At 47.1% G+C, this 25257-nt stretch overlaps 1 protein-coding gene across 1 annotated transcript in view; it reads left to right on the top strand.

Annotated features, from left to right (window-relative positions):
- Nucleotides 1–25257, top strand: part of TANC1 (tetratricopeptide repeat, ankyrin repeat and coiled-coil containing 1) — a 160728-nt gene that overhangs the window by 104413 nt on the left and 31058 nt on the right. The window contains exons 7-14 of the mRNA XM_068969153.1: nucleotides 1854–1955; nucleotides 3085–3366; nucleotides 4107–4261; nucleotides 6968–7199; nucleotides 8527–8693; nucleotides 10390–10997; nucleotides 14850–14958; nucleotides 16226–16348. Of these exons, the coding sequence (XP_068825254.1) occupies nucleotides 1854–1955; nucleotides 3085–3366; nucleotides 4107–4261; nucleotides 6968–7199; nucleotides 8527–8693; nucleotides 10390–10997; nucleotides 14850–14958; nucleotides 16226–16348 (1778 nt within the window). The remainder of the gene's footprint in view (nucleotides 1–1853; nucleotides 1956–3084; nucleotides 3367–4106; nucleotides 4262–6967; nucleotides 7200–8526; nucleotides 8694–10389; nucleotides 10998–14849; nucleotides 14959–16225; nucleotides 16349–25257) is intronic.

Raw genomic sequence — 25257 nt, 5'->3', positions numbered from 1 at the left:
GCCTTCGACATGTAGGTGTGTTCACAAGGAGGTGTGCCGAAGAGTGGTCATTTGCAGAGCCCCGAGTCAGAGTCCCAGGTCCCAAGTGGGAGCCTGGAAATGCATTCTAAGCAGTGTGACTGTAGGGAGTCAGGGCGATGGGTGTGGTCCTGCTGGCCATCTGGGGAGTTTGCTGTGCCCTGGTTGTGAAGGATCTGGAGAGAAGCTGGATGTTGCCTTGGAGTCCCAAACCTTAGGCTCACTTGGAAGTCCTGCATAGGGAATTAGCTGTATCTTTCTAAGAGGAAAGATTTGTGTGGAGTATTGACGTACTGTGTGCAGCACGTGTGAACAGGCTGTGGATATGCACTGAAGAAGCGTCAGTGGGTGCTGCCCTAGAGTCGAGCTGTCTGAGGTTTCCCCGCGGCCTGGGACATTGAGCAGGGCGCGTGGTCAGCTGGCCTCTGGAGGCTGCAGCAGAGTGGATGCACTGTCACAGAGCCAGGCCATGAGCCGCCCACGTGCCTGCTGAGTGGAGGAGTGAGAGGAGCTAGTGCCAAAAGTGTGGAAGAAAAGGACCGAGGCTTTAGGAGGGGCAGTAGGAAGGGCCCAGATCAGGCAGGTGGTGCTGGCCGGTGGTCGGCTGCTACATCCGAGCCCATGGGGTAGCCAGAGGGTCTTCAGCAAGCAGATGTCCCAGCTTGACTTCTGTCCTTCGAAATTCTTTCACACTGACGATCTCACCACTCTTAGAAGCTTTAGCCCTGGAAATAGGAACTCCCTCTCCCTCATCCTGGAGAAGGAAATGGCAACCCACTCCAGTACTCTTGTCTGGAAAATTCCGTGGATGGAGGAGCCTGGTAGGTTTCGTCCATGGGGTTGCAAAGAGTCAGACACGACTGAGCGACTTTACTTTTCTTACTTTCTCTCCCTCATCGTTCCCCCTCAAGTGATGTCTGTATCTTTGTAAGATAATCATATGTATAGAATTGTCATTATTTTTATAATGGACTCCTTAACCCCCAAACCAGATTGGGTTTGATTTTATGTAGGTTTTTCTCATTGTGACCTAGAATATATATATATAAATAGGAGAAGGTTCCTTTTTTAAGATGGAAACATGAACTGTGTATTTGCTTTAAAAATTTGCTAAGACGTAACAAAATTATTTTGTACCGATTATTTTTTACAATTCACCTTATGTGTGCCTGATAGATCCGTAAAACTTTTTAACAGGTAACTGTGTGCCATGACTCTTATTTGATCAGAGGAAAATGTGATTACTTATGTTTAGAATTGAAAAATTACATAAACATAGTATAGTATAGTATATAATCTATAATGGATACATAAAAATTTGAAGCTTTCCGATAAAGTCCACTTGGTTCCTTTTACTGCCAAGAGCTGACTTTTAGGGTTCTGAGCCCTGAGGAATTGTCCATGCAGAATGTGCTCACCTAGTTAGCAAAGCTGGAATTCTAGTGACAGTGTAAGACTCTCGAGCTGCAGAGATGAAAAGTCACTGTGCTGTGTGTTTGCAGTCAGTACTGAAGCTTTACTGAGTTTCACTTGATTCAGGTTTCTTCATAAAAATTTTTGGTGAGGTCTGTCTCTTTCCTGGAGTAACGGACATTCTGGCAACCGTATCACCATGACTTTGGCTCAAGAATGAGGAGCTCTGGGTTTTGTCCACTTCTCAATTAGCGACACTGACAGGAAAATTAATGGGGGCAGGCAAACAAAACCAGAGTCAGTCTGAAGTAAATTTTGTTGAAAGCCTGAAATGAATGGATTTGTAATTTATAATTTTTCGTAGTTTGGGTATGATATTAAACTCAACTTTGAAGAGACTAAACTTCGGTTTAATATTACAGCAACGAGCTCAACCAAATTGGAAGACCTGAGTTATTTGGACGGACAGAGAAATGCTCCCCTCCGGACATCCATTAGGTTACCGTGGCACAGTACGGCTGGAGGTAGGGCTCAGGAAGGTAAAGGCATTTATTTATCTTTGCATCTGCTGGGATTACGGCTGTGATGAGCTCATTCGCTAAACATGGAAAGTCTGTGGTAACCAGCATTCCAGCCAGCTGTTTTTAAAACATGATATGAAGTGTATGTGTGCAAGAAGTTTATATCTCTAAGGTGTGCTAGGAAACCATCCCTAAGAGTTTTGGAGCCTCTTCCTTACGTTATGTAATTAACTTGCTTCTGGAGTTGAAAAATTATTCTGTAATATGTTATTTTGACGCAAAGGGTCATTTAACACTCAGGGATTGTTTAACACTCACTGGAGTTTTTGGTCACCAACAAAGAATCAGCTTTGTTACAGTTTCTTAGGCTCTGGGGGCCACCTCCTGCTTCTGGCTGAAGTGCACAGTTGAGTGGCCAAAAATCTCACAATAAGGGTCAAAGTACCACCACACCGCGATAAGAGCTGGGACACTGTCTTCAAGGAAAATGCATTTCTGTTTTTTCCTATACAAGTGGAAGAAACAGGTCTTAAGTACTATTTCAGATAAACTGATGAGACATCATCTGGCCCCTTCATCACTTTCTCTAATCCTCTGTGTATCTATCTTGAGTCATGTGAATAACTTAGAAGTATGAAAGGGCTAGAGTCGTTTTAATAGGACCCTTTGTAAGACCAATAAGATATGATAAATGAGGTATTAGGAAGTATTATCAGAGAAGGCGATGGCACCCCACTCCAGTACTCTTGCCTGGAAAATCCCATGGAGGGAGGGGCCTGGTGGGCTGCAGTCCATGGGGTCGTGAAGAGTCAGACACGACTGAGCAACTTCACTTTCACTTTTCACTTTCATGTATTGGAGAAGCAGATGACAACCCATTCCAGTGTTCTTGCCTGGAGAATCCCAGGGACGGGGGAGCCTGGTGGGCTGCCGTCTGTGGGGTTGCAGAGAGTCGGACACAACTGAAGTGACTTAGCAGCAGCAGCAGGAAGTATTATAAGAACCATGCTGGAAATACTTGCAGATAGATCCCCTGTATTGTAAAACCATACAAGCAACGATAAACTGAGTTTTTAGTGCATAAAATTATGACATTCTTCTAAAATAATGATCTTTTTTTTTTTTTCCAAAGCACGATTTGCTCCCTACAAGCCACAAGACATTTTGTTGAAACCATTGTTGTTTGAAGTACCAAGCATAACCACAGACTCTGTGTTTGTGGGAAGGGATTGGCTCTTTCACCAGATAGAAGAAAACTTGAGGAACACAGAACTGACAGAAAACAGAGGCGCGGTGGTTGTTGGAAACGTGGGCTTTGGGAAGACGGCTATCATTTCTAAGTTGGTGGCGCTGAGCTGCCATGGAAGCCGCATGAGGCAGATTGCTTCCAACAGCCCCAGCTCATCAACGAAAAGTATGTCCGTGTTTAACTGCTGGTCCAGTTTATTGCATGAATGTAAGAAAGGTGGAGGGAATTGCTGTCTGGACAGACGTAAATTCCCCGTTTTCCTCGTGTTCCAGCTGCTGTGTCAGGTTTGTGACCACGTGCTGGAGAATTCTCTGTCTTTCACAGTCTTCTGTAGGTGTGACCTGGGGTGAGGCCAGCCCTCCCTCGCGTTCTCCCAGCTGTCAGGCCCGTCACCCTCCTGATGTGGGCAGTGAGGCCTGATCAGGTGCTCTGAGGAATTCAGGGTCCTAAAGTTTGGGATTAGTCTTCTGGGAGAAGCAGCCAGAAGGAGTCTGTGCAGAATTCTTCTGGATTCTGTTTTTCACAGCCTTTGTCTTCTCTGCTGGACTTACGAAAATTATAAAAACTAACTTCAGCTGGGAAGGAGTGGCAAATTTGACAACCCACAGCTTATTTTATGTGTAATAAAACAAAGTGTTTCTAACAGGGTGAACAGGAACAGGGAGCCAGGAAAGGTTTTTTTTTAACCAAAAATAATAAAGGAAGCCAGGAACAGCGGTTCTCCTGGGAGGGCACTGGGTAGTGAGAGACAGGGCTGAGAGGGACCCTGAATTCCTGTTTGGGCCTTTGCATTTGGTACCATGTTCACTCACTAGCTGTTAAAATACTCTCTGGGTCCAACCAAGAAGTGTGTTCAGCATCCCACACTGTCCTTGTAAATAATGAAACCGGTCTATTCACTGCAGCTTCAGATTCCTCCCAGGATGTTCCTTTCACTCCACTGCTTTCACCAAGTTCTACAAGTGGTCCTGGTGCGGCCAAATCCCCCCCAGTGTCTGGGTCTGATGCTTCTGAGAACCGGAGACCACGAGAGGATGCAGTGAAATACCTGGCTTCTAAGGTAACCTGCTTCTGCTCTATGGGAGCCTCCCAGAGAGAGAGATTTGCTACTGTGGCTTTTGAGAAATGAATTTAAAAAGGGATCTTAACATGGAGAGAAGAGTTGCTTAATTCAAAAACATAGCTTTTGATAAAATTGTGATAGAGTACTTCAAATAAAAGGTACTCATGAAAATTAATATCTTAGGACATTGGCAGTGGACTTTTCTTCATCTTAAATGATGAATTGAAAGAGTTCCTCAAAGCCATCATAAATATCATTTCACTCACCACAAATCCACCCTTGTAAACACATGCCCTCCTTCATTTTTCATTTGGTAGAAAAGCAGGAGATTGGGAGCCTTTACCATGCCCCAGGCCTCCTCCTCCCCAACCTGCACTCTGTTGCTAGGGCCCTTGGTTACAAGTGTCTTTCAGTCAGAGGTTTCTTGTGATGTTGTAAAGAGACGTGGCTGACTTTCCCTTCCTAGGACCTGATCATCAAGGTCCTTCTGAAATTTTCAATCTGCTCAACAGCCAGCACAGGTTCATAAGCTGCCATCCTGCATGGCAGCAGTTACCACTCCCATTCCATGTGAGCCACTTGGGTCCCCCAGGGCAGAAGGGGCGTGAGCTGGTGATGCTGGAGAACCACCGCAAGCGGACAGTGGTGAGAAGCATCTGTGAGGGGCCCCCTCGGGTGAGGTTGGTGCAGAGGAACTGAAACGAATGTGCCCCAGCTCCCTGCTCCTTGCTTCTGCTTTCCCGATGAAGGCTATTCTTCACCCAGCCTGGACAGTCCCAACGCCCTGACCACTGATTTGGGGCAGTCCTCTGGCCATGAACGGGTGATCTGAGATGAGGGATATGGTGCAGACTTCACAGCCACCCTGTGACAGTGGTTAGGGACCCACAATAAGAAATACACGTGATACTAAACACCTGGTCTTCACACACATCATCACATACACAACTGAAGCAAAAACATTATATACTTATTCTTACATCTATAAAGTTCACTGCATTCAATTTAAAAAAAAAGGCTTTATGGGTTCAAATTGATTTCATGCCCCACTCTTGGATTGCCAGACTTCCTATTATCAAGCACCATGCTAGGTGGACTGTGGTGCTGGCTCACTGGTAGTTTGCACAAGCTCACAGGTCACCTTGCGTTGCTGCTAAGCTCTGTCCAGTTGAGAAGGGAAGGGCAGGTCTGTTCCCTCTGAGTGTCCATGATGCATGTTCAGTCGCTTCAATCGTGTCCGACTCTGCGACCCCATGGACTGTAGCCCGCCAGGCTCCTCTGTGGATTCTCTGAGCGAGAATACTAGAGTGGGTTGCCATTTCCTTCTCCAGTGTCCATGATAGATATAATCAAAACCAGAAGTCATGTGGGTTCCAAATTGGCCACACCTGTCTTGCCACCCGCTTTGTGAGAGTCTGTAGACCTGGAATCGGACCCCAGATCTTCCACTGACTGACTGTCCCCCTGGCAGGGCATTAACCTGTGTCTGCTGCCCTTGGCTCCGGTCCATAGCCAGTGGTTCTTGTCCTGCCTCTGCAGGGCCTGTAGGGCTGAGTGGGACAGCAGTGACACAGACCCCTCTGAAAAACATAAAGCACTTTACATGAAAGTGTTTTGACCTTTTTCACCTTCCTTACCTTGCGCTTAGGGCTTCCCTGGTGGCTCAGTGATAAGAACCCTCCTGCCAATGCAGGAGACACAGGTTTGATCCCTGGGTCAGAAACATCCCCTGGAGAGAGGAAATGGCAACCCACTTCAGTATTCTTGCTTGGGAAGTCTCATAGACAGAGGAGCCTGGTGGGCTACCATCCATGGGGTTGCAAGAGAGTCAGACACGACTTAGCAACTAAACCACCACCACCATCAGCAGCTTGTGCTTACATTCCTCCATTCATCCTCATTGGGAAAGTTGCATATTTTTCATTTGTCTGCAGTAATCCGCACCCCCCCCCCCCACTCTCAAGACAGAGCCACATCTGGCACTGTCCTTGGTGGTCTCTTCAAATCCATCCCAACAAAAAGGATCCTCTCAGCACTTGGGCAGGAGCCTCCCTTCTCCTATGTGTCCCTTCACATGATAGGCAGGATTTTGGTAGTGTCTGCTGTTGATCCTTCAAATAGTGCTGCTGTTGAACTTCTCCATGGTGTTGCTGGAAGTGTGGGGAGGAGGCTGAGGGCCTGAGCCGGGCTGCCTTGCCCTCTTGCCCGCAAGAGGAAGCAGCAGTGACTTGACAGCCTGGCTTTCATTGCCACCAATTTTATCTGCTTTTTGGATGCTGGAAATGAGTTTCCCAAGGAGATGCTGCTCTTTTTGAAAACAGACATGTAGTGACTATGGTACTAGTGGATATCAAGACTATCCAGATGGCTCAAAATTGTCTTAAGCCAGGGTAGACTTTACATTTCCTGGATAACTTTTATTTGTTTATATTCAACACAGAGGGAGTAACTTGTGGCGATCTTAGGGGCAGTCAAGACAGATTTGTGGCTACAACTTAAAGTCTGCCTAGAACTCAGCAAACTTTAGCATCCCTTCCAAAGTGGAGGAATGACTGAATCCATTAAGCTAAATGATGACTTAGTCCTGCGGAATAGAAGGAACGTGTCTTGTTAGAGAATGGGGGGCACTGCATCCCGTTGGAGAGCGTGGAAGGAGCCGTGCGGAGAGGACGGGGCGATGCTGACGGCTCTGCTTCCCCGCAGGTCGTGGCCTACCACTACTGCCAGGCCGACAACACCTACACGTGCCTGGTGCCCGAGTTCGTCCACAGCATCGCGGCCCTGCTCTGCCGGTCCCACCAGCTGGCCGCCTACCGGGACCTGCTGATAAGGGAGCCCCAGCTCCAGAGCATGCTGAGCCTCAGGTCCTGTGTGCAGGACCCGGTGGCCGCCTTCAAGCGGGGCGTGCTGGAGCCGCTCACAAGCCTGAGAAACGGTACCTCCCAGCGGCCAGCCATGTCCTCCCTTCTCCCCGGGATGGTCCTCAGAATGGGGGTGGGCGTCTGCTTGGCCCTGGGGGAGGGAGCGAAGTGGGCACAGGGAGGATGCGGGGTTGCATGTCTCCTCCCCTTCCTCAGAATCCTCTGTCCAGGGCCCCACCTTGTCCTCCTCCAAATAGTGTCCTTAAAAATGGAATACCTCCAGTAAGAATTAGCTCCCCAGTTGAACATTGCCAAAGTAGCTAATTTGTAACCAGAGGTTATTTAGATGACTTGCTCCCTAGAAACTGCTGCCTGCATATTTTGCACTCCTCAGTAGCAAAGGAGTACATTGATTATTTGGGGAACTTGCCAGCATGTTTTTCCAGGGGCCTCTGTTACCTGGTGGCTCAGACACTAAATCTGCTTGCAGTGCAGAAGACCTGGGTTGGGAAGATCTCCTGGAGAAGGGAATGGCAACCCACTCAAGTACTCTTGCTTGGAGAATCCCATGGACAGAGGAGCCTGGCGGGCTGCAGTCCATAGGGTCACAAAGAGTCGGATGTAACTGAACAGACACACTTTCACTGTTCAGTTGAAGCTAAAGTCATTTCTTGAAGCGGCCATTTGGGTTTTCTTGCCCTTGACCGTCTCAGTAGGGGCATTAGTGATATTCTGAGCCTTTGTCTATTCATCCTTCCTGCCCCTTGCTCCTTACCTTTTGAGCTAGTCTACCTGTCTCCATAGCACTTCTGCCATTTGGTGCCAGGGAGAGGGGAGTGAAACAGATACTCCATCACTGCTCCTCATCACCAGGCAGGAAGCTGGCACCAGTGAGTAGAAAGCTAGGTGCAGGCTTGGAGGTTTCTCTGTAGCAGAGTTCTCGCCTCCACTGGCTGTGTGCCTTCGGTGGGATGCTCTGACCTTCCAGGGTCAGCTTGCCCTCCCAGAATCCATCAAGGGAGCTCTGTGGGGTAGGGAGGGGGGCAGGACCTAGAATCTTTTGCAGGTTTGATCTCAGTGTGTGCTGGCTGTCTTCGCTGTCACTCACCCCAGTGACAGGAGTTCTTGAAGAGCTAACTGTGGGTGAGATCCTGCTAATGCATGTGATGCCGTATGTTTCTGAAAACTGTTTGGTGGGAATTGATCTTTGTTTGGCTCTGCACTCTGGTTTTCATTACAAATTTAATAGAAAATATGCTTCTGTGAAACCACTTATTCTGCCATATGTAAACCTTTTTAGTTTTCCATAACACTTTAAATTGTGCATTAAAATACACTGGGTGGTGCTATCTTATAGAAATGTATAATTTCTCAATTAAAAAAAATCATTTTATCTTTTAGAGCAGAAAATTCCTGAAGAAGAATACATTATTTTGATAGATGGCTTAAATGAAGCTGAATTTCATAAACCTGATTATGGAGATACGCTTTCTTCGTTTATTACCAAGATTATTTCTAAATTCCCTGCTTGGTTGAAGTTGATTGTGACTGTAAGAGCCAATTTCCAGGTAAAAAAAGAATTCTCAAATCTCTTTCCAAGACCCTATGCCCCAATTTTGCAATTTTTCTAATTATAATTTTAGGTTAACATTAACAACTTAAACTGTTGTAAATCATTTTGCTGCTGAATTGAAAGGTGTATTAGATCTTTGAAATATTACTGTACAGACCCCTAAACAGGCAAAGCTCTAACTTTTTTACCCCCAAGGCACATTTATCAAGGTGTCAGGTAAGTTCCCTAATTTTGTTAAGCTATACTGGTGCTTCCAAAATGCAAGTGTCTCGCCCCAGTTCAGCGCAACTCAGTTTGGGGGGCTGTTGTAGGTACCTGGCCAATAAGTCTACTAGGATTTCAGGTTATTCTTGCCGGCAGTTATTTGTATGGGTTTGCAGTGAAATTTTTTTTTTTTTTTCAATGAAGAGAGAAGGGAGAGATAAAGGAAGAAGATTTTGAAAGCCAATTCTGAAAAAAGATCCAGTTTTTCCTAAAACTTAAACATGAGATAACACTGGCAGCAAAATGAAGAGTGTATGTGTTTTTCCATTCCTCATCTGTCCCCTCATTTGAACTCTGTAATTATATCTTAACAGCCATTGACTCCTTGCATCTGCCCCTATCCATTTTTAGTAATGATGCAAGACATGGATTTTTATTTTTTATCCCTTTTTGGATGATATTTATTTTAAAATAGCATGTGGGTTCTTCTTTCCCTCTTTAAAAGCAGAACTGGACCTCATTTGCACTTGGTGTTTGTTTTTGTAGACCTTTGATTGATACACTTTTCCGTCACTTTTCACACAGTGAGCAGAGTGTGGCAGTCAGCAGCACGGGAGCAGGAATCCTGTGTTCTGCATTCGAGCTGTGTTGAGTTTTCAGAGGCTCAGTTAGCATCCATGTACAGTGGGGTGATAGTCCTCAGCCTGCCTCCTACAGTTGTCACATTCAGTGAGGACATGTTACAGAAATGATGGTGGGATGTTTAAACCAAAAAAAAGAAAATTCACCTCTACTGTTAAGTGTCACCTGTGGGATGGCAAAGGGATGGGGTGTCTGGAGCTGGTAATGTCCTGCTGGTCCCACAGGTATATTTGGCTTTGAGAAAGTGAATGACACCATGCAGTTAGGATTTGTGCACCTCTGTATGTCACACTTCAATTTAAAAGTTTACAGAAAAAAAAACTAACATCAACAAAATTGTGGGCCATGTGCAAGTCTGACAGCTTCATGACAGCAGTCCCTGGGGCCCAGCCTGGGGGCAGTTTCTATGACCTGGCTGGGACCTCTGATCTCAGTGTCTGGCCGTGGCCTTAGAGGCGCAGTGGCGGTTGGTGTCTGTCCTTGTATCACCAGTTGCACAGTGTAAAGATTGTGGGTATCAGGTCACCTGAGGATCTCAGTGCCCCATTGCTGGTGCAGCCAGGTTGTCACTGTCAGCTCAAGGCTCTTCCATCTCACTTGGCTCCACATCCTCGGATAAGGGCCTCAGGAAAGCCTTTTCTGATTTAATCTCACGTCAGGCATTTCTTTCACATAAGCTTTTTATCTTCAATTTATCCTATTACATATTTTAAGATAAAACAATGAGTCCCTGTAATCCATGAAAATCCTCCTTGAAAGAAAACTCGGGGATCTGTTTTGAAGCGCAGCTGACATGAAAAGGAAATCTCCGTGGAGTGACACTGCGGGGCCCTGTTCCTTTGCAGGAAATCGTCAGCGAGCTGCCATTTGTCAGGCTGTCCTTGGATGACTTTCCAGACAATAAGGACATCCACAGCGACCTGCACGCCTACGTCCAGCACAGGGTCCACAGCAGCCAGGACATCCTCAGCAACATCTCACTGAACGGCAAAGCCGATGCTGCACTCATCGGCAAAGTCAGCAGCCACCTGGTTCTGCGGAGCCTCGGCTCCTACCTGTACCTCAAGCTCACCTTGGACCTCTTCCAAAGGGGACACCTGGTCATCAAGAGCGCCAGCTACAAGGTGGTGCCTGTGTCTCTGTCCGAGCTCTACCTGCTGCAGTGCAACATGAAGTTCATGACCCAGTCTGCTTTCGAGAGAGCACTTCCCATTTTAAACGTGGCCCTGGCGTCCCTCCACCCCATGACGGATGAGCAGATCTTCCAGGCGATCAACGCCGGCCACGTCCAAGGGGAGCAGGGCTGGGAGGACTTCCAGCAGAGGATGGATGCCCTCTCCTGCTTCCTCATCAAGCGGCGAGACAAAACCCGCATGTTCTGCCACCCATCCTTCAGGGAGTGGCTCGTGTGGAGAGCAGATGGCGAGAACACAGCCTTCCTGTGTGAGCCCAGGTATGACGGGCTGCTTACCCAGCAGCTCTGTGCAGGAAGCCTTATGCCTGGCTGGCGAAGGGATCACAAACACAATTCATGTTCTTTCGCAGAAAGACAACACAGCATGAATGATACAGTGAAAGTCGCTCAGTCCTGTCCAGCTCTTTGTGACCATATAGACTGTAGCCCACCAGGCTTCTCTGTCCATGGGACTCTCCAGGCAAGAATACTGGAGTGGGTTGCCAATCCCTTCTCCAGGGGATCTTCCTGACCCAGGGATTGAACCTGAGTCTCCTGAGTTGCAGGCAGATTCTTTACTGCCTGAACCACCAGGGAAGCCCTCAAACAAAAACTTCCTTTTTTTTTTTTTTTTTTTTAAACTTTTTATTTTGTATTGGGGTATAGTCAGTTAACCAGCTTCTCAGGTGGTGCTATTGGTAAAGAATCTGCCTGCCAATGCAGGAGACATGGGTTCAATCCCTGGGTTGGGAAGGTCCCCTGGAGAAGGGAATTAACTCACTGCAGTATTCTTACCTGGAGAATTCCATGGTCGGAGGAGCCTGGTGGGCTACAGTCTATGGGGTCATAAAGAGTCAAACACGACTGAGCACATAACTGATTAATAGTGTTGTGGTCATTTCAGGTGAACAGTGGAGGGACCCAGCCTTATATATACATGTATCCATTCGCCCCAAACCTCCCTCCCCTTCAGGCTGCCACATCAGGTTGAGTAGAGTTCCATGTGAAAGCTTCCTTCCTTTAATTGCTAGTGTTGTAGGACTCCTCAGTATATCTGGATGAAGGAGAAGCTGATGGTGCCCGGGCGGTGTTTCTTTGTGATTCTCGTCTAGGTCCCTGTCCCCTCTCTCAGGGACACATGCAGGAGAGTGTGGGACCAGCTGCAGGGAACAGCTGGCTTCCCTCAAGCCTGTTCACGGCTCCGTTCCTTTGCGGGCGTGGGAATCTGCAGACTGTTTCTCAGTGCCGTTCTGCCACCTCTTAAGCTTGTGGCGTCTCATCCCGGGGATCTGAGGCATCTGTGGCCCCAGAGGGGAGCGCAACCATCACTTCCGGCCACCTCATTTTGTACTTGTGTCCTGCAGGAATAGCAGATTGGGATTTGGGGTTGGGAGGAGTCGGGTTCAGGGTTCAGGTGCCTCATTTGCGGTGGGGCCGCTGCGTCCGAGGAGTCAGAGGTCCGCTGAGCTCATGGGGTTGGTGGTGGGGTTCCAAGGCAGGTGGGGTCTAAAAGTTGGAAGAGAGGTTGGAGTTGAAGATCTGGCATCGTTGATGGAGAGGCAGTGGTGGGACATGGTGAGGAAGTGCAGTTGGGGGGGAGGGAGTGTTGGACTTCTGGGACAAGGAGAAGGATTTCTGGGAAGGAGGGGAAGAAAGTAGGGGCTGGTGAGAAGTGAAGGAAGCTGAGGGCTCAGAGGAAGCCACTGGCATTTCGTTGCGGGAGGAGGGTCCTAGATCTCCAGGAGAGTCTTTCCACTGGGTTGTGAGGACTGAAAGGGGAGAGCCAGCATCCTGGCCTGGAAAGTAAAAGGGTGGAGAGGTTTGGGGTTTAGGGTGGGGAAGAGTTTTGGTTTATGTTTTAAACAACACAAGGGATTGCGATGCTGTTGGAAGCATCCTTGAGACAAGCAGGTTCCTGGAAACACAATCCGTGAAGGGGGAAAAATTGGAAACTCGAGGGAATGGGGTCAGCGAGTCTCTTCTTTGCCTCCACAGCGTCCATTCAGGCCACTATTCTAGCTTGATTTTTGTCTTGTTTACGTGTCTCCAGTCCAGTTGCTGAGAGCTCCTCGGGGCAAGGACCTCACATTGTTCCCCAGGAGATCCCCAGTATCAAACAAGGTGCTGGTTCTAGGGGGATGTTTAATGCACAAATGATTGGATAAGTCAGATTATGCTGAGGAAGAGCACGGGGGCTCATATTACATAGACAGTGGTCACACTCTACTCGGTCATCACCTATTTGGGCCCATCATTTTTACCTGTACAGGCCTGTTTCCCCCAAGCACACCAATTTGGAATCACGATACCTCATGATTCACAGGGTCAAACAGGTTCAGAAACTAACTTAGTTACTCTTTTTGCATCGGGCATGTGGTAAAAAGCTGGATATGTGTAAGCTTTGGAAAAAGGACAGTAAGTGTGGGTAGACTTGGAAGGAGGCATGTGATCTTAGGACCAGGAAGGAAGGATGTAAAGGTGTATTCAGTGTAGATGAGCTCGGGTACCCAGTGACTGCGTGGTGAATTGTTTCCTCAGAGGTGGGAAGCCATGCGCTTAGCTGAGCGCACCGGACACTTTGGGCCAACCACAGAAGGGTGGGTGGTCATCACCCACCAGGGCCAGCCAACCGCAGCACCTAGCAGGTTTTGTGGTGGTCGCAGCTCGCATCGCCACAGAGCTGGCAGACTGGGAGACTGAGGGTGGCTGAGCCCGTTGTGGGGAGACTGGCCCTGATCAGAGTCAGATGGGACTAGCCCATTGATGTGGGCCAGGGAGGGCATGGCGCACTGGGAGACGGCAGAGAGTGGTTTCCGTGGGGGCAGGGGAGGTTCTCCTGTGAGAAGGGGAGCCGAAGCGTGAGGTCTGGGAGGTAGTGTGTGCAAGGGAGCACAGGGCATGTGCTCCAGACTCTTACAAGACGGCAAGTAGGAGACTCAGCGGCAGTGGGGGCTTACATGTCACACCTTCTCCTGTAGGACGAAAAACAGTCTTGTGGTTTCCACCTGCCCTGGTTTCCTCATCTGTAACATGATGTATAATTGAGAAACAGGCAAGCATCTGGATAGAATAATGTGATTTAAATGATGCATGCTTTTAATCCTCTAGATCAGCAACGACTAGAAAACACATTTAGAAGAATGCTTCTCTTTTTCACAGTGTTTATCTTTTTCTCTACAACTAGCTGCTTTTTCTCAGCAGAACAAAATTTCACAGGTGTCAGGTTAATAGAAATGAAAATGATTCACCTCACACAGCAGTCACTACTGCTGGAGTAAGCAGCCCTTAGCATGTTTTCCAAACAAACTGGCCTAGATGAAGGCATGGAGTCCATGGGAGACAGAATAAGTTCTACAGACATGAAGGGGAAAGTGGGTATGCTGGCTCCTTCATGAGAGGGCTAGTAGGGGAATTAATTGGTGGCATCAGTTGAATGTCCACCCTGTGCCCAGACATGGCAAACACACTCATACAGCTTAGCGTTCTTACCCCTACAAGGAGCTGTGTTCCTTTTGAGCCTAAAATGCTAGTTGTTTTCTGGTCATGAGCTATTTCTGCGTGCAGCCTGGGTTTGCTTTCCCTCCCATGGTAAGGTCTTGTCCTTTGGCCCAGGGCTACCCTCAGTGGTGATTGTACTGACAGGAGGCCTAGGGTCAGGTCCGGTATGGTTCTGCTCCATCTGTCTGTTCGCACATATCTGTCCTTCATCTGTCCATCCATCCAAGAAATGCATATGTGGGTTCTTACTGAGTCTTGGGTATTTGCTAGGTATTGTGACCAAGCTGTGACTTAGACAAGACCCTTAGTCTCATGGAGTTTGTGTTTTTGTGAAAGACTTAAATTACAAGAGAGCGATGGCCAGTGGACACAGAGTGGGTAGTTCCACAAAGGCTTGCCCTGTCCTGGGGATTCTCTCTGAGTCACTCCACAGAGATAGGGAGTCCTGAGAAAATGACTTAAGGAGTCAACAGTGCTGGCATCCTCTGAAGAAGCAGCTTTCCACCCATCTCATACGGTGATGCTGAGACACCACGAGGAGAATTCAGGGTTGCTTGGTGATGTTCACCCCAAGGGCCTGCAGGGAGGTGCCCTGGGGTCTTTGGTTACCAGCCTTTGTGTTTCTCATCCTAGGAATGGGCACGCTCTGCTGGCGTTCATGTTTTCGCGACAGGAGGGCAAGCTGAACCGCCAGCAGACCATGGAGCTTGGCCATCACATCCTGAAGGCACACATTTTCAAGGTGAGCCCCACACCGCTGGAGGGAGGGTTTCATTGGTGCCGCATTGAGGTTTTGGTTCTGGAGACAACTTTGTGAGCCCCATTCCAAACACAGCCCCTGCCTAAAAGTAACCATTGTTCTCACTTTTCCACCCTCTAAATCTCTTAAAGTTTCCACTTCGTTCATTCCCCTTTGTTTCCTTGTTAAATAGTTGTAGAAGAGGCTAAGTTATGTGACCTCTGCAGTTTTCTACCACCTGGATTTTCTGATTGTGTCCTTGTTTCTTGCGGCCTGGTTTAACTTGTTCCTTTTTCCTCTGGATTTTTTATTCTTTGGTAGTTATTTTGAGCAGTTTAATCAGGTTCAGGTTTGATTCCTCCCTTAGCACCCCCCCTGCATATCATAATTACTTTACACAGGTTAACCTTGTTCTACTGCGCTTTTGCTTTATTGTGCTTTGCAAATAATTGCATTTTTTCTTACAAATTGAAGGTTTGTGCCACTCCTGCATTGAACTAGACTTTTGGCACCATTTTTCCAATAGCATTTGCTTACTTCATGTCTCTGTGTCATATTTTGGAAAGTTCTTGCAATATTTCAGACTTCTTCATTGTTACCTCTTATGGTTTTCTGTGATCATCAATCTTTGATGTTACTAGTACAACTTATTGAAGTCTCAGATGATGGTTGGCATTTTTTAGCAATAAAATATTTTTAAATTAAGGTATGTATTAATACATTTTTAAAGACAATGCTATTGCACACTGAATAGACTACAGTATAGTGTAAACAGAAAGCTTTCAAGTGCACCAGGAAACCAGAAAAACTGCATGACTCATGTTGTTGCTGTGGTCTGGAACCAAAACTGCAATGTCTTTGAGGTCTGCTCGTTAGAGTTAAAATGCTCTGTAAGTCTGTATGAGGTTTCTGGGGTCAGGACACCTCGTGTGCTTGGTGGGAGGCCATCAGCCATGACTGGTCTCTTCCTTCGTTAGGGACTATAAATGGTGATATTCTAACATTTATGCTTCCTTTAATTGATTAGAGAACTTCTATAAAGAGAAACTTCCCTCTCAACTGCCATCCTTTCCGCCAGGCGGACAGTTAATGTAGCAAAGGCAGGCTGGTTCCTTGACCCTTGGTTTTAGGATGGGAATGCTTATAGGTCCGAGCCTTTTCTGTGCACACAGCCTTTGCCTCGTGTTCAGCGGGGACGTTCACCCGCTTCAGACCCACGCTGCGTGTAGAGAGGAGATGTTGAAGCTGATTTGCTGCTGTTTTTTCCCAGGGCCTCAGCAAGAAGACGGGAATCTCTTCAAGCCACCTCCAGGCCCTGTGGATCGGGTACAGCACCGAGGGGCTGTCCGCGGCCCTGGCCTCTCTCAGGAATCTCTACACTCCCAATGTGAAGGTGAGCCGCCCCCTGCCTGACCACTGTTGCATCAACGGTCCTGCTCTCCCCTGCCCTGGGTTGTGGGCAAAGGAGGCTGGGACGCTTCTAAAGAGGTGGTTTCCTGGTGTGAAGCACACTGACAGGACTGCTCTTTTGCCGGTTCTCTTCCACAAGTCTGGCTTTTGCTGAGGCAGCAAGACGTGGGTGGTCAGGGGCTGCTATGTGAGCTCATGGTGACTATTTCAGAGTAGATGAGATAAGGGAAACAGTTCACAAAGGAAAGCAAAGGTCAGAGGGGAATTTCCAGGGAAAATGGCCTTTTAAAGCATCCTAGCTTCAATCCGGACTATCTCTTTATGGTTCATTGAAAATTAAGCCCTGATGAGTGACAAAAGGATGGTCACTTTAAAGAGGAGAACTTTATTAAAGATTTTGTACACATGTATTTATGACCATGGAAAGTGTATCAGGGTCTGCCTGCTGCTGAACCAAGGGCTTCCTCACTCCCCATCAGTGGCTATCATTTCACAGTATTTTGCTGAGCTTTTCAGAGTAGATTTTCCCTCCTCCGTTAATGCAGTCTAAGAATCTAAAGCACACAGAGGCCAAGTATCTGCTTAAGGCAGCAAAGAGGGCTTAACTCCCATGGAGTGTGGGAACTACTGACTTAACATTATAGCTGTTTATAGCCATCTTCCCCAGTGCAAAGTAAGATGAGATTGTAACTGTCTTCACACTTAGATTTCTTACCTGCTTGATGTAGCTGCTAGACTCCAGGCCTTTCAGCCCCAGGCCCTGATGTTTTGGCTGCCTTCAAAAGCTCTGACATCGTTTCCCAAATAGCCAGGTTCTCCCCTTCAGTCACCTCTAGGAAAAGTCATACCTGTTCTCTTGTTAGTAGCCCAAGGATGGCCTGACACTCTCACCAGGTGGTCAAGTGAAGCCCTAGAATTTTCCAGGAATCTTTTTCTTCTCCTCACTTTGGTTCATCAAACCCACATGCGCCAGAGGTGGTGCCATGGAAGAGCCTTGTCCCCACACCTCTCCAGCCCCGGGGGAACCTCTGTGTCTCTTCTCCCCTACTGTCAACATGCCCCACCCTCAGCACCCCACCTTGGACGTGTGTCTGGGGATCGAGGCCTTGCAGAGCACTGCCCCCTCTTCTCCCTTCCTGCTTTCCTGGTGTATAATGGTCCCTTGGATTCGTTCCAGGTCCTTCCGCAGACACCTAAATCCAAGGATGCTCAAGTTCCATAAATAAGGGCAAGGTATTTGAATATAATCTATGCATATCTTCCCATATACTTTAGATCATCTCTGAGTGAGTGAGTGAAGTCGCTCAGTCGTGTCCGACTCTTTGCGACCCCGTGAACTGTAGCTTATCAGGCTCCTCTGTCCATGGAATTTTCCAGGCAAGAGTGCTGGAGTGGATTGCCATTTCCTTCTCCAGGGGATCTTCCCGACCCAGGAATCGAACCCGGGTCTCCTGCGTTGCGGGCAGAGGCTTTACCGTCTGAGCCACCAGGGAAGCCCTAGAGTGCTTCTAATATCTAATCTAATACAAAGACTATGTAAAGAGTTGCACATAGCAAATTCAAGTTTTGCTTTTTGGAACGTTATGGAAAGTTTTATTTTCAAATAGTTTTAGTCTGTGGTTGGTTGAATTCATAGATACAGAACCTACTAATACAGAGAGCAGGCTGTATTTCCTTATTTTTTTCCTCTCTTTTTTCAATGGAAGTATAGTTGATGTAGATTTTAGGTGAACAACCTAATGATGTGATACTTGTTTTTATAGCACAAAAGGTCTCGTTAACAAATATCACCACATGTGGTTATAAATTTTTTCTTAAAGTGAAAACTTAAAATCTACTGTCCTAGAAACTTTGAAATAAACTGAATTATTATTGGCTTTGGTCCCGTGGGGTACATTACATCCCCCCTTGCTGATTTTGGTCCCGTGGGGTACATTACATCCCCCCTTGCTGGTTTTTAGAAGTGGAGAGTGTAACAGTGCTGACTAAGGAGCCTGGGTGTCAGGAGGGGCCCAGCAGGGCTCTGAGCCTGGGGCGGCTCGCCCACAGACCTACCGCCCAGTACAGAGCTTGGGTGTTGGTTAGAGAAAGGCCACCACCCGCCTGGTGGATTCAGACAAGGTTTTTGCAAATGCAAAAGCAGGTGGACTCAGTGCTGTTAGGGTTCCAGTCTTGAGAGGCAAAGGGCTCATTGGATTTCGGCTGGGCTCACCCCTGGACAGGGCACCTGGAAGCAGAGCAGCCCTGGAGAACTGCTCCCAGGAACCCCTGTGTCCAGCCTGCGCTCTGCAGAGGGGTGGGCTTGAGGGTTGTGTCCTGACTGAAGCTATGTGCAAGTTTCATGGAGTGAAGACAGGGAAGCCGCTTTTGTAATTAAGGAGCACTAGCTCTAAGCTGCTGCTTCTGGTCAAAAGGAGCACTTCCTTTCTAGATAGAGTTACTCGGAACATGCCAAGGACATATTTCACGTGATGAAGAAATTGTATTTTGAGTTTTTGTTTTACTTGTTATAGAAACTGGAACTGAGTTTACTGTAATTGTTTCATCTCTTATTTCAGCTGAAAGTATATCTTTTGGCTTCTCCATAATTAATAAAATTCTGTAATGATGGTAAGGAACAAAGAAAGAAAAATTAAAATGGAAGTATCTGTTTTCACTGTTTTAATGAATTATGGGCACAAAAGTTATTTTAATGTGGAGAAAAGTAAATGGGAAACGTCATACTCTGTTGAATATGAGTTTTTAAGACAATAAATTAAAAGGCACCGTGTAATAGTGTAATGAGCTTGACCCGCCTGGGATTATAAACTTTCCTCTTGAACATATTTGCAATTTTAAAAGTTATTCATCTTTACTTTGTTCTATAGAATTCAGTGTCGCCTACATCTAACATTATCCCCCCACATTGTATAACTTAGTCACAGAATTTTAAGAGTTTCTGTTATCCTTCTGTTTCTTTTGTCTTTTTAAAAAAGGTGGGGGGGAGTGATTTTTCACAGAATCTTGAACAAATTACAGTAATTTAAAATTATGCATGCAATTAAGGAATTTTTTTTCAGAGAGTATTAAATGTTGTCATACAGGAAAGGATGTCATTTTGAGCAATAATTGCAGTTTGCCACTTTGGTAAATTAAAGCTACTTGCTCCGGAGTAATTACTTGGTAGTTGAATTTTAATTCTGGTGGCATGCCCGTGATTTCTAACAATGTGATCTACCATAGCCAGGCCAGGCCTGAGCTCTGGCTGGCCCTCTGGGGTCCTTGCCACCAGGGCCCCCAGGCTTTAGACCAGTTGGTTGTTTTGCTCACATAGTCCCATTGGACTGGCTGCCAGCCACAGGCTTCCTAAGGCTGTGGGCTCAAGGGAATTAAGATTGTGATTCTTCTCACAGCTGGAGGCAGGGAGGGGAGGAGACAGGAGTTAGGTGTGGACCTTGGCCTAACTTCCCTGGCTGACAGGATACAGTTGTATTCTGCATAATTATTAGGAAACACGCATTTACACCAGTTGTGCTGATGAAAACCTCCAGTGAGAAAACTGAGCCGTCCGCTTTACTACATGCTGGACAGGACCTCTTCTGTTCTTCATGATCACATCATTTTACCTGCCACCCTACCCCCTTTTTTTTCTTGCATTCATCCAATCCAGAGATGTGTATAGGTAATATTGCCGTTCCCAGTTGTTAAAGAGAGAGCTTCATGGTAGTACTGACCAGAAGACTTCCATGTAGTTGGGAAAAAATATGCAGAAAGAACCGTTTTTCCCCTTCCCCGAATGCCAAGTAATCTCAGCCAGAGCTGCTGCTTCAGCAGCTGGACTGTGATGTGATAGTAGTTAGTGTCGTGCCCAGGGCTCATCTCTGCCTTACCTGCTCTGAGCCTCAGTTTGCTCACCTGTGAAGTGAAGGTCACTAAAGAACCTGCATCGTAGAGTGAGGGGACACCTCACTGAGATGTTGAAGCTCTTGGGAGAAGACTTGGCATTTATTACATGGTCAAGTGAGTTATTTTTAGTTGCTTTTCACCTTCTTTCTGGACACTGAGATTCTCCGGAAAGCACTTGAGAGCTTGTGAATGTGCCTGGTGGTGGTGGTGAAGGGGAGCTGCCCACAGGCTGTGATGGGCCCACACCTGCCCTCAGATAAGCGTGAGGTCTCCCTGCTGCCTGTGCAGATAAGCAGCCCTGGCATGGTGGGGGCAGGGGGCAAGCCCCCTGGGTCAGCCGGTTTCTGGGGCGGAGCTTCCTCCTGTGCCTTCTGAGGGTCAGAGACTGGGGCCCTTGTCTGTTTTAAAGATCCATTCATCTTCCCTGTTGCTCAGATGGTAAAGAATCTGCCTACAATACAGAATACCTGGTTTCGATCCCTGGGTTGGGAACATCCCCTGGAGCAGGAAATGGCAACCCACTCCAGTATTCTTGCCTGGAGATTCCCAGGAGCAGAGGAACCTGGCGGGCTATAGTCCACAGGGTCTCAGAGTTGGACACGACTAAGAGACAAACACTTTCACTTTTTTTCCCCCCAAAGGTGATTATAACAATAACAAGTAATATTTATTCAGCACTTACAGGATGCTCAGGGCTGGGCTAAGTGCTTTGTGTGTGTGGCGTGTTCATTTTTAATCTTCACAACAACCCAAGGAAGTGAAACTGTTTTTATTTCCACCTGTTGGGTGAGGGTAGTGATAGGTGCCCAGATCCCACAGCGGGAAGAGTGCCTGGCACAGAACAAGCCCACGCTCCCTCCACAGGTGCGCTCCTCACCTGGTGCGTTTACAGCCGTGGCTGCCAGCTGCAACCACCTGGGAGCCCCGGGCCCCAGCCTAGTCAGAATCTCCAAGGGTGGGGCTGGTGCTTTGGAAACTTACAAGCTCCCTGGTGGTTTCATGGAGCAGCAGGGTTAAGAAGCGTGGGTTTGGAGAAGATCACAGATTGCTTAGGGGGTAAGTGGTAAAAATACCCACAGCATCGCACCAACAAAGGAAATGTTTTTCCCAAGAAGCAAATAGAGAATTGATGACAAATGCCTTCAGGAAAGTTCTGCCTCTGTGCACAGACCTTCCATAAGACTTTTCTTAAATAGTATTATGCAAGACATTACTGAAGCAACACCTTCCAATGTTCTTACAAGAGAGTTTCTGTCCAGTAGAATGGGGTGGTGTACTGTCATTTCGTTAGAGAGCACCTGAATCACAGAGAGGTTGAGTAATTTTCTAAAAATCACACAGCAAGTTAGTTAAGAGGCTGATTGAGAACTCAGAGTGTTTAATTCATCATCTTTTTCTTTCAGGCTCATGAATCTCAAGAGGGGATGGGATTGATGTGAGAGGGGAGAGAGAGGGTAACTGGCGATCAAAGTCACCCTGTGAATTTACAAGCAGTTTCTGCCTGTCCTTTGGTGTCCAGAGTCCAGTGTGCCCAGTGGTGATGTTATGTGTGTGTGTGTTTTAAGTCTTTTTTATTTCTGTGATGTTGGTAAATGATGCCCCTGCTTTAATCTTTTCTAATATTTACTCGTCTGTCTGTTTTGGCTGCGTCGGATCTCGGTTGCGGCGGCGTGTGGCTCTTTGTTGTGGCGTGCAGGCTTCCCTCTAGTTGGGATGCATGGGCTTAGTAGTTGCAGCTGGGCTTAGTTCCCCCCGGGCTTGCAGGATCTTAGTTCTCCGACCAGAGATCGAACTCAGTCCCCTGCATTGGAAGATGGATTCTTAACCGTTAGGCCAGCAGGGAAGTCCCTGATGTGTGCGTTTTGAAAATTTTGAAAAGCTGTTCGAGTTCTGCTCTGTATTGCTCTCGCCTGAGAACTCATTTCTTGGGCCTCAATAAAACCCCTACTGTGCCAGCAGCATTGTCGTATTCCTGCCACACTGTTGGCGGTTACTCAGAGGGAAGTCATTTTCTCAAAAACCCTGACTTTTGTTGGGCACTTACCCTTTTAAAATGCTTTAAAGTCCTGCTTGAGTCTGGTGCTGTTTTTAGGAGCAAACCGATTTAGGGCTCTAGAGCAAGCTCAGTGGGGATGGGTTTGCCCGAGGTTGTGTCCCGTGTCACTGTGGGGACAGGGACACCTCTCCTGATTCTCCTCTCTGTATTTTCTGCCCTTCTGTCCACATGTGCTGGTTGGCAGCTGGGGGCTGGGTTGGTGTTGACCTGGTGAGGTTGGAGGATGGTTCCCTTGTGACTCTGAATGATGAGGTGGGTCTAGTTGCTTGGGCACAAGTGTGCTTGCTATTTTTGGGGGGAAGTATTGTTGATTCACACAGTTGTGTTAGTTTCAGATGCACAGCAAAGTGGTTCAGTCTACATACACACACACACACACACACACATATACTGTTGTGTTAGTTTCAGATGCACAGCAAAGTGGTTCAGTCTACACACACACTCTCTCTCTTCTTTAGATTCTTCTCCCTTACAGGTTGTTACAAAGTATCGAGTATAGGTCCCTGTGCTGTGCAGTAAAGGTCCTGTTGCTCTCTTTTATGTATAGCAATGTATATCTGCTATCCCCAGATTCCTAATTTATCTCCCCCTCCCCCCACTTTAAGAGGTCCTTCCTTAATTATAAGTGTTGGTCCTGATAGTGGTAAGGAACTGACTTGTGGGCCATCCTCACCCATAGAGGGGCTTTGTTCCCTGCTCTTATCTGTGAACTTCTGTGTCTTAGAACCAGTGTCTTGTGCCGTAGGCCAAATGGGAAATGGAGCGTGCCAAGTAGATGATGGTGTTCAGGGCTGGTGTGTGTGGATGATGTGGGGGTGTGTGCATAGGGGAGGGCGGGGAGCATTCTCTGTAGACTGGGGGGACTGCTCCCGGGGGTCCTGGCGTTGAAGCAGGCACTCAGTGGAAGTGATCCTTTGTCATGTGTATCTATGGAGAGGGAATTTATTCCTGGCAGAGGGAACTGTATGGAAGAGAGGGGAAGACCCGGAGGTGGGGACCTGCCTGCCCTTGTTACGGGACAAGCATTAGACCCACTGCGGTCACCTTTGCGGGGCGGTGGGGTGGTGGGTAAGTGAGGGGAAGAGTGCTGCTAGAGGAGGTCAGAGAAGCAGCTGAAGGGCTGGGTCACCCAGGGCTCAAGCTTCAGCGGCAGCCAGTGAGTCTGCAGGTTTTACTGTCTGGGTTCTAACCAGTCTGTATGGTATCACTATTCTGAGGTGTGGTATCACCACCAGAATAATAATTTATCACTTTGTAAATATTCTGTTAGCTACTCTTGTGGGCACCGTATCATCGAAATGCCTCAGATTTTATATTCCTTGTCATCTTTCTCTATCCTCTAATGATCCCACGTGTCTCTGGTTAGATAAGATGCAGTCTCTGTGGTTTTCATACCTAATGGGCAGCCGGAGGCGGCCAGAGTCTGTCAGGGGGTGATTGATGCGATCGAGACCATTGAAGGGGACTGTTTGAAGAAACGCAGTGGGCATCTTAATAGGTGTTAATGGAATGTCATTTTTCCAATGATCTGGAGATTTGAAGAAAATATTAGTATAGCTATAATTCACATAAAGTATTCAATAATTTTATTTTAAAACCTATAGATAACGAATTTCCTTTTATATCTGGATCCAAGGCGTTCAGTGGGTGGTGGATATGTAGCAATTAGTCAGACAAGCAGATGCTTTTCTAGGAGTTTTGTGCTGCTGACCATCCCAAGCATATGAGCATTTTTATGTGTTCTGCTCTTTCTTGCAGGTACAATTCCTTGTAAAGAAAAAACTGTATGCTCTTAATTTTGGCTTTATTATCTCACTGTTAATTATTTAATCCCATGATGATTATTTCATTGTTCCCCAAAATGAACTTTCTGTTTTTATTTGGATCAAACAGTGGTTTTCAAAATGTGATCCCCAGACCAACAGCATCTGTATCACCTGGGGGGAAGTCAGTGAACAGGCGCTTTCTTAGACCTCACTCCCACCCCCGCCAGACCTACTGAATCCAGAGGTCTGAGTCCAGACAACAGACATTTCTAAATTTTTGTTTTTCAATTGTAGTAAACAAACACATCATAAAATATATCATCTTAACTATTTTTAAAGGTAGAAATCAGTAGTGGTAAATATATTCATATTATTGTGCAGTAATACAACTCCACAATAAAACTAAATCTCCCCACCTAATTAAACAGGTCTTGTCTCCCCCGCCTTCTCCCAGGCCCTGGAAGCCACCATTCTACTTTCTGTCTTTGTGAATTTGACTGCTCTATGTCCCTTATACTAGTGAAGTCATACAGCATTTGTCTCTTTTTGGTTGGCTTCCCTCATGGCTCAGTGGTAAAGAATCCGCCTGCCAATGCAGGAGATGCAGGTTTGATCTCTGGGTCTGGAAGAGCCCCTGGGGCAGGAGATGGCAACCCACTCCAATATTCTTGCCTGGAAAATTCCATGGACAGAGGAGCCTGGTGGGCTGTAGTCCGTGGAGTCACAAAGAGTCAGATGTGATTGAGTGAGCAGTGTTCTCAGGGTCCATCGTGTTGTTACGTGGGGCAGGATTTCCTTCCTTCTGAAAGCTGAGTGATATGCCACTGTATGTACACACCGCTTCTGTTCGTCCATTCATCCTTTGACCTTTTAGTTTGCCTGCAACTCTTAGCTATTGTGAACAGTGCTTCCATAACACAGCAGTGCGGGTGTCTCACCGAGATTCTGATCTCATTTCCTCTGGATGTGAACCCAGAGTGGGACTGCTGGGTCCTGAGAAACCTCCATACTGGTTCCCGAGGCAGCTGTGCCATTTTGCATTCTCACCAGTGAGAATGCACATCTTCAGTGCATGTGTAGGTCACACCAGTGCACACTCACGTTTGAGAACCACTGGACTAAGGATACCACCCTTCTCCACAAACATTGTTATGATCGCCAACTTCATGAGAAATTAATCTTGTT

This window comes from Capricornis sumatraensis, chromosome 3 (genome assembly GCF_032405125.1).
Source record: "Capricornis sumatraensis isolate serow.1 chromosome 3, serow.2, whole genome shotgun sequence".
Taxonomy (NCBI): Eukaryota; Metazoa; Chordata; class Mammalia; order Artiodactyla; family Bovidae; genus Capricornis; species Capricornis sumatraensis.
Note: the sequence above shows the minus strand (reverse complement) of the source record. Positions and strands in the feature narration are given on the sequence as shown.